A 9,822-nucleotide genomic window follows, 5' to 3' on the forward strand; every position below is an offset into this window, starting at 1 on the left:
GGGCTGAGGGGAAGGATAAGAGAGAAATTGTTCACAGCATCATGGGAAGCGCTTCAACAGCCTGCGAGTCAAAGATACTGAGATAATGCTCTAAAGGGTTTCCTTAATTTTACTGCTGAAACTTGTGCTGCTGAGATGTGAGACTTGATTTGTTCTTCAGCACTTCAAACCACTGAGACCTGACTCACTCAACCCCATCTGACATTTCTTGGATAAACTGTGAGCCTGGCCTTATTACAGCATCAATAGGCTCACTAATGTGCCTGAGGAGAATGGGAGCAAATCCCCACAGCCGGGCTCTAAAATACCTTCCCAGAAGTGTTTAGGTTATTATAACAGAAGATTAACACTGATAGCTCAAATGACGTGCTCAGCAGCTGCTTATGGGTATGATGTGTAGCTGTCCGCATACTATTGCTCATATAGTCGAGTCAAGGCTTAAGCATTTCCCAGATTGGTGGTGTCAATTCATTATATTTATATAGCACAGTGAGGTATACAAGCCATCTACATAATAATATTAATAGAATAGACCGCAAACGAATATGAAAAAATGCAAATCATGACATAAAAAAAGCACCAGCATGACAGCAAATAGACCAACAGTAAGAACATTTATTAAAAATGTTATTAAACTGAAAGAAATAGACTAACCAAGTGCATTTTTTAAGATATCGAGAGAGGTAGAGGGGGACCAAATACAGTTACCTCAGCTGTGCTATGATTTAGTTGAAGGAAATCCATTCAGGATTTTAAATCATCCAGACAGTCAGAAGTGTTTTTCATTAAGTAGGTGCTGTCGAGTGTAGCAGGTAGATAAAAGTGAGCAGAAATGCACAGCAGTGGCAGAATATTTTATTTCTTAAAGACAGAATAAATAAAAGCGGGCCTATCATATTGTGCATACATTTGCATACTGTTATGGAGTGATTTATAAAGTTGTGATAGGAACAGTTTCATATTCTTTGGTTCTTTTCATTCATTCACAGAAAGTGAGCACCAGCCAGAGTCACAAGAGTATAACAAAGGGTCACAGGCTGACCTGAGCTGCCACATTAATATGCAGCGTGCCCAGATAATGCCTTTCTGTGCTTTGTAATAATGGCTCAGTGTTTCTGAGTGTGTGGACGTTGCCCCCTCAGCCTGCTTTGGAGGGGAAGTGACTGGATTACGCTCTAATCCCATTATGATGCCGCTGCCATGTGAGGGCCGACTGGAAGGATTAGAAACCGAGGGCTCAACTTCGACAACCCGGCTGACTGTAATGACTGCTCATGCACACTCTGATGGCGCATGTCAACAGCTTAGACGGCACTGACCAACAAGGAAGGACCGTCCCTCTCATCTATCAGCAGTAGATCCACCACCATGGTAACCATGGTAGGTATCATTTGCTTTTGTAATTTTCTGCCTCTGTGCATCAACAGCCTTCAGACTGGCAAGCCTGAAAACATTTGATAAATGACGATAGGCAGAAGCCAGCCAAGTCTGGTGTCAGCCTCACCCAGAAGTAATATATTATGGCAGGTTTGAGTGTGGAGGGTGGGAGGTGCCATGAAAATGTTTTCTGATTCATTAAAATTTGCATTTAAACATAAATAAAGTATAAGATGATAACGCCTGAACTTTAAAACAGAACTGCAGAATTAATTAATTTGGGAAATTTGCAGTTTTTGTGTCTGATGGTTATGCTTTACAAATTCTGTGTTTTATATACACAGCTAAAGATAAAATGACAGGTTGGAGGAAGTCATTTGTTGCCTCTAAAAATATATTTATTTATTTACAAAATGACCTTTAGTTAGCAAAATTGTTTTACATTAAATTTACTTTATTTATAAATCATTTTTTCTCTGCATAAAACTTACTACTTTACATAGCATTTATTTTTTCTATTTTTATAATATTTTTTATTTCAACTTGTTGAGTTCCTATATTAGATTTTTCAAAAATGTTTTATCTAATTTATCTTTATTCTTTTCTTTTGTGTACATTTGACCTTGTTGGGCCATTTGTTATATGCTATATCTTGGCTATCTTAGCTTAGTTTAGCTTAACTTAGCCTAGCTTAGCTTATCCCTAATCATAACTGTAGCTATAACACATTCTTGTTGCTTTAGACAACATTTAATCACATCATATGATAAAATCACATAAATTACAACAATATTTCAAAACATTAGCACCACTAATTTCAGCTAATATCTAATATAAAATTGGGCAAAACTATTTTCAGTGTAAAAAAGTTGCTTTAATGGAAGGTTTTGAGGTGGTTGGTTGACTTTTTGGCTACCCTGCCTGAACATAAAACGCCAAAAGGTTTCTGACCGTATGCAACCAGCACTATTTCTTTGTTTATTGCTCAGTTATAACATGTTGGCATGTAACACACTGGGTATCACATTGGATATATAATCATTGATTTACTTCTTACTAGAAGTAGTTTTTTTTTTTAATCGGGTTTTCATATTATGATTGTTTTAATCCTCTGGGCTAAAAATATAAACATGAGATAATTTTGAAACTGATCATTTTTGTCTCATTTTTGTAAAAATACATATTTTTACAGTCAAAAAGTATGAGGAAAGTCTTCATGATATTTCTGAAACATAAACAACAAGTGCTAAAAGTAGAAAGAGAACCCAACTCAGGCAAATGAAGTCGAAATTAGACTTCCCGAGGACGACATTTGTCCTGTAGCTGTAATATAAGAGGTCAAAACATGTCTCTACTTTAAAAAAACAACCCCGAGTAAATTGAGCAGATTAATATGTAACTAAAAAGATTTCTGCTGGGAAACCCACACTTACAAAATATAAAATTAAATTAAAAAGATAAAAAAAATATGCTTTTTTCCATTGTCCTTTTGTAACGTTTATCTCCTAAGGGTGTTTTATTTCATTGCTCATTTTAATTAAAAATGCAAAGAAGTGCTCACAAGCATTTTTTTCTTTACATTTCTGCAGAGTGAGCTGGATGTTTTTTCCAGTTCCATAAAAGGATGACTGATTTGGACGCTTTTCTTGATGATTACACGTTTGGTTAATCTCAGTTACAAAAAGCTAATGAAACTCCTGAAACTCTCTCTCTTTCTCTCTCACAGGGGTCCACAGTACCTTTAGTTTTTGGGTCAGTCTGTTGCCGCCAAGATACCAAAGGTCTGTTTTGGAGAAATGACAGATGAGAGAATGATTAAGCTGTCTGACCAACCGGGATATGTGTGTCACACAGATGTCAGTGTGTATACATGACAGTAGGTGAAGGTCTGGATGAGGGACAGAGATACGCAAACACGAGACACAGATGAGACGGTGATAGAGACACAATGTTCAGGAACACTGGTGTTTCTTATCCTGCTCTGTTGTTGTTTTAAAGTGGACAGCCTGCAACAGGCAGTCCAGAGGACTGTATTTCTTCTTCTCTCATTTCTGAAATAAGTATTTTTTTCCCCTTCTTGGCTCCCTCGGTCTCATCCAAGCAGCAGCAGAGTAAGTGACATTTTAAAAGTACAGCAGCTGTGACTATGTCAAGGTCTGAGGAAGCAGTCAGAGTCTGATACAGCAAGAAAAAGGCAACATTTTCCTCTACTGGAGAAGCAGGAGCAGGTTCAACAGAAATACCAGTGGTGAATCTAATCTGTGCAGGCTGCAGGCTCTGCTCTGTCTTCATCCTCTACCTCCTCATCCTCCGCTCCAGCTGCAACTTCACACCCTGCAGCAAAGGAACAAATCTTCGACTAGTTCAGCGCCTGGCTGTTCCATAACCTGCAGCACTCTCAGGTAAATGCATGGAAGCGAGCTGTGTGTGGTGTCACTGTTTATTCAGGAGGAAGGATGTGTGGACTGCAAAACTGAATCAATCCAACACCTCACAAAAATTGACTTGGACAGTGAATAAAGAGTTTAGTTAGGTTTTCAATGAATACTTGCATTTCTTTATACTTAAAGAAACTGATTTGTTTTTTGATGGTTTACTGTGCATTGGTTTTAGTGGTGGGAACTGTATGAACTAAAATGACTTTGATTTCTTTGGTGGGAATATTGTTCAAACAGCCAGTGTCACCTGCCACTGTGTCAGCGGTAGATTACACAGATAATACTCGAACTGAATCTTTCTAGTCATCCACTAAACACGAACTGGACCAAATAGGACAGAATAAAAAATCTGTATGTGAACATGATCCAGAATGGCCGCTGATTTCTTTGGGTCAGAGCTCATTTAATAAGGACAGAGGCAAACTGTAAATCTGTTCTGTGGTCAGACGAATTTAAATTTGAAATTCTTTTTGGAAAACACAGATGCCATGTCCTCTGGACTAAACAGGAAAAATAGTACGTGCATTAGTACCTCTGGAGTTGGTAGCTTGGTTCAGTGTTAAAAGGTCTATACAAATTTCAGAGCAATATATGTTGCCATTCAGATGACACCTGTATCAGGTGTCATACTTCAGAATGACAACATCACTCTCCCAAAAGTCCAGACTTGTTAAAAGAAGACAGGACACTGTATAGAGGTAAATGTGGCCCTGTCCCCCATGTTTTATACCCCTTAGTATCAACAGAGCAGCCTATAAATACCGCAGTTTACCTGATTATCGCTGACTGTGTCCATGCCTTTGTGACCGCAGTGTACCAGTCTTCTAATGGTTGCTTCCAGCTTGCTATCGAACCATGTCACAAAGCTTGAATTATCACTAGGGATGGGTATCGTTTAGGTTTTATCCGATACCGGTGCCAAACCGGTACTTTTGAAACGGTGCCGGTGCTTAAACGGTGCTCAAACCGATGCTTAAAGAATGAAGAACACAAAATTGGTCCAAAAACCTCTCATGTTCAGCTGTTTTTTTTTTGTAAAAAGATAACAATGTTAGCCTTTTCTGCAGCTATAGGGCATATATGGTCTCACTCTTGGCTGGAAGCAGTGCTTAAACAATGGAAAAACCACAAACTTTGTCCAAAAACCTCTCATGTTTAACTGTTTTCCACTTTTTCTTTGGTCATTTTAGCCTTTTTGGCCAGCGTGAAGGGAGTATCTGCCATCAAACAAGAAGACAGCCGCATGTAACTACGACGGTGTTTGCTAGTTCACCTTACATGCATTAATGTAATAATGTGGTTAGCGTACTCAACGTTAATTACACACGAACAACATGAAGCTACTCACGCAGAGGAGAACGGCTGCTGCTGCCATCATCATCCGTCATCATTTCTGCTACGCTGACAGGGCTAGGGGCCAGGACTCTACTCTTCGGGTTTTCGGGGGATGTTGCTAACTCCGGGTCCGATAACAGGCACCACACCCGCAGTAGATGTGCACGGTGTGAGGTCTCGCAGCAAGCTATCAAACACGGCGCATTTCTCGGCTTTAAAGAAAAACGCTATGCATCGCCAGGTGTTTCATCGGATTTGAGGTGTCACCTCCTTTGACAGTATCACAGTATCAGCTTAAAGCACTTGTTGCAAGCTGCTGAGTTTGCATCTTTTGCTGAGAAGTACAGCCAGACTTTTGACCGCTTCGCCTTGGGCATTTTTAATCTGTAGCTCTGCTCTAAAAGAACGTACGTACCTGGCCCCGCCTACTATCCTCGGAAACGTAAAATGATTGGCTAGAATTGGCTCAGGGGAAAAAAAGCACCCAAATAAAGCACACATTTCGGTCTGGTTACTACCGTTTATGTCACATGGCACCGGACACCGGTAGCTATCCCTAATTATCACAAACTGGTTTCTTGAAAACCACAGTCATCAGATCTCAATCCACTAGAACACCTTTTGGGATGTGGTGCACATCAAAGATTTGCATCATAGATGTGCAGCCAACCAATCAGCTGAAAGCACACAAAGTTAAAATGTTAGCGATCAGAAACTCTAAGCAATGTTTCCAGCATCTTGAATCTCTCTGAGGCGAAAGGGGGTCAAACCCAGAACTAACAAAGTGTACATAAAAAGTGGCAGGTGAGTGTGTGAGAAATGAAATGTAATGATGTTCATGTGAATGCTGCTTAGCTTCCTCTCCTGTGAGTACAAGTTTAGCATTAAACTTAAAATGTTTAAGTTACAATAAACTGTAATTGAAAATCCAAGCTACTCTGCACGCAACACCTGAACTAAATCACATTAACAAAATGTGAGAAATGAGGAATTAAAAAAAACAAAAAAAATTTGATTTAGCCTATATTTAGCTAGCTAGCATAACTGGTTAGCTTGCTACCTGACAATGCTAAAGCTAAAACTAAAGAAAAAAAGCAATAATGTTTAAAGTATTATCTAAAATATCAATCTGGTACTCTGTAAAATCATCATGAACGTTATATCATCGACTATTTTACTACCTTCCTCTATTGGCATGCTTAGCAAGCTAACAAAAGTAAAGCCTGTTTTTTTTTTTAATATTACAACCTGATGTTTTTAGACAATAAATCTCCATTTCAAAAACAAAAAAGCATATATAACGAAAATTGTTTTACTATATTATGTATAGTAAGGTGACCAAAATACAACTATTGTAATTACATTTCTTTAACCAATATTTTGTTGCTAATTAATGAGAATTTTGTATAATGTACTTTAATTGGTTGCCTTGGTTTTTTGCAGTTATAACTAAATTATTATTTAGTATTTATTTATAGTATTCAATTAAATATTTCTGTGGGTTTTGCAGGAGCTCATCTCTTCTGGTTGCTTCTGGGTGATCACAGTTACGGCTATGGCATCAGCAGCTCTGGAGCTGATGGGCTTCTTCCTGGGCTTACTGGGGATGCTGGGGACCCTGGTGGCCACAGTACTTCCATACTGGCAGATTTCTGCACACGTTGGTTCCAATATTGTCACAGCTGTGGATAACATGCGGGGCCTGTGGATGGAGTGCGTCTATCAGAGCACGGGGGCCTTCCAATGTGAGACCTACAACTCAATGCTGGCTTTGCCTTCTGACCTGCAGGCTGCTCGTGCCCTCATGGTCATCTCCATAGTGTTGTCTATCCTTGCAATTGCTATGGCAACTCTGGGAATGCAGTGCACGCTTTGCTTGGAGAGCTCTGGTGGGGTTAAGAGTCGTGTAGCCGGTGCAGGTGGGGTGTTATTTGTCTTTGCAGGCTTCCTGGCTCTCGTACCCGTGGCATGGACCACGCACGAGGTGGTTAAGACCTTCTACCTTCCAAACGTACCTCAAAGCATGAAGTATGAACTCGGAGAGTGCCTATACACTGGGCTGGCCTCTGCACTCATTTCCATGCTGGGTGGGGGGATGCTATGTGTGTCATGTTGTGAAGAGCAGGAAGGTGGCCGTGGGAGACGCCACGGAGGCGGATATCCGTACCCCGTAGGAGGCGGCATATCGAGCACAGGTGTACGCACAACCTCACAGACCTACCGCAACCCCACCCTGCAGGTAGGAGGTGTCAATACCCCCAGCAGGGGGCAGACACTAATTCGTAGTGCAAGTGGCAGCTCAGAGTCGGGTATGCATGGAGCCCAACGACCTAGGAAGCCCACTGCAGCAGGATATGACATCACAGGATATGTCTGAGGGGTCCACCTGTCCATTACACCTTTAACTGTAACTGCCTCACAGCTTAAGTTTAATAAATGTATTCTTATAATGTATCTAAATGAATACACATTGTCAGTGTTTGCTGGATTTTTTTGAGAAGCAATTGTTAAATGTCAACAAAATTACACAGCAGAACTATTAAAGTTATGTTTCTGTACTTGTTTGACCTGGTTTCTGTAGTTTTCACACGTTTGCATTTATAGAAAATTGTCACTTTTTATCTTTATTGTCAGTCTTTTGCTATCCTTGTGAAATATAAACAAAGTAGACAAAAATGTAGGAAAAATACATGAAGACATTTTAAATAAAAACAGTTTATGAATGGTTTTCATTACGTGAACGTGTTCTCATTAGCTACATAGATGCCTAGCTTTTGCTGCATGTGTAAAAATCTGACTAAAAGTTTTCTGCATAGCAGCCAAAATGGATGTTTCTAATCTAAATCAGAAAGAATACTTCTCACTGTACTGTATTACCTGAAACTGATGTTGGACTGTGCCTGCAAAATGTAAACTATAACTATAAATTGTATTAATTTCCATCCTATTTGAAATTTTGAATGCATTTTCAAAGAATTGCAAGTGCCTTGTACCTTAATATCAGTGTATCACAATGAGATTTCCAGTCGTGCAAAACACAGTTTTCCCGTATATATATTAGTCTGTATATTAATATAAAGAATATTAACTATGTTAAATTTGAAAAAGGAAAATCATGATATTAACATCTTTAATCTGAATCCTTTGTAACGACCAACAAGGGGTCACTGCTCTCATTGCAAATTAAGCTTGTATAGAAGTCCCCCTATATGATTCCCTTAGCAAAGACTTTACTGATGACCTTATGGTCTCAATCAGTCTCACTGAATACAATTCAAAAGAGCAATAAAGCAGTGTATGCTTTAAGGTGAGAAGTCTTCACAACACTTTGAAATTCATCATCTCAAAGCTTTAAAAACTGGACTTTGCAAACCAATGGATGAGAGCGCGATGGCTGCATCCATCTTTTATATACAGTCTATGTGTACATTGACCTCTCTGTGCCACAGACAACGACGACACAGTGAAGCTGGAGTTTTTCGCTGGACAAACTCTGTGATGACTCCATTTTTAAATGACCACAAGCATCCTTTTCTGCATTGTACTCTTTTGTATTTGGAAATAAATGTAAACTTTTCCTACACGCCTTTTGCAGAGCTTTTCTTTCCTCCTACACTGCTTTTTCCCTCAGAATGGTTTTGCAGATACTAAATACAGAAGCAAATGTACTGACCTAAATGAAAAGCAGGGGTTAAACTAGTATACACTGCTAAAAAAAATATTAAAGGAACACGTTTTAATTCGGGTTTACCATCGAGTCTTAAACATCTGCGATATTAATCTGGTCGTTTAAGCAGCAGACTGGGTTTTAATCAGTTCCAGCCGCTTTGGTGTTAATGAAATTAACAACAGGTGAACTAGAGGGGCAACAATGAGACAACAGGTGGAGGCCAGTGACATTTTTTCCCCTCCTCATATTTAAGGACTGCTTTTTTTCACTAGATTAGGATATATCCTAATCTAGTGAAAAAAAGGATGACACATCAATATGTTTCATTGCCAGGTTTGCTGTGTCTCCCAATGCAGTCTCAAGAGCATGGAGGAGATTCTGGGAGACAGGTAGTTACTCTAGGAGAGCTACAAAATGACCTCCAGCAGGCCACTGGTGTGAATGTCTGACCAAACAATCAGAAACAGACTTTGTGAGGGTGGCCTGAGGGCTCAACATCCTCTAGTGGGCCCTGTGCCTGGCAATGTGGAATTGTGGCACCCTGTACTTGGGAGGACAAGCGACACACGGGAAAGGGTTTGGAAAGGCTGTGGAGAACATTATGCTGCCTGTAATATAATCCAGCATGACTGGTTTGGTGGTGGGTCAGTGATGGTCTCGGGGTCACTGAGTGACCCATGTGCTCGCCTAGCATAAACTCAACCGATCATCCGTGGGAATTTGATCATTTTCATTTCTGTCTGATCCACATAGCATCCATTTGTCCCAAACACACTACCCAGTCCATACCAGTAAAGATATCCAGCATGATTTTTTTTTTCCCCCATTGAGATCTGATGTGCTTTCAAAGTGGTTTTACAGGGACTGTAGACAGAAACAAATGTATTGACCGAAAGGAAAAGCACAAGTTAATCAATAATGGCTCTGATGCATCAGGTGTCCACAGCAGTAAGTCAGCCTGTGCCAGTGTTTGATGAATAAACAGTGTGACTTCCATGAACT

At 39.8% G+C, this 9,822-nt stretch overlaps 1 protein-coding gene across 2 annotated transcripts; it reads left to right on the forward strand.

Annotated features, from left to right (window-relative positions):
• The first annotated feature begins 1,118 nt into the window (after positions 1-1,118).
• Positions 1,119-8,733, forward strand: cldn2 (claudin 2). 2 transcript variants are annotated; one of them, XM_005458238.4, is made up of 3 exons: positions 1,119-1,380; positions 3,104-3,779; positions 6,661-8,733. In XM_005458238.4, the coding sequence occupies exon 3, from the start codon at positions 6,706-6,708 to the stop codon at positions 7,525-7,527; it is 822 nt and encodes a 273-aa protein (XP_005458295.1). In that variant the 5' UTR covers positions 1,119-1,380; positions 3,104-3,779; positions 6,661-6,705; the 3' UTR covers positions 7,528-8,733. The 2 variants fall into 2 exon arrangements, with proteins under 2 accessions (XP_005458295.1, XP_003453504.1); XM_003453456.5 differs by lacking the exons at positions 1,119-1,380; positions 3,104-3,779 and adding an exon at positions 5,670-5,954.
• Positions 8,734-9,822: the final 1,089 nt, after the last annotated feature.

This window comes from Oreochromis niloticus, linkage group LG10, assembly GCF_001858045.2.
Source record: "Oreochromis niloticus isolate F11D_XX linkage group LG10, O_niloticus_UMD_NMBU, whole genome shotgun sequence".
NCBI lineage: Eukaryota > Metazoa > Chordata > Actinopteri > Cichliformes > Cichlidae > Oreochromis > Oreochromis niloticus.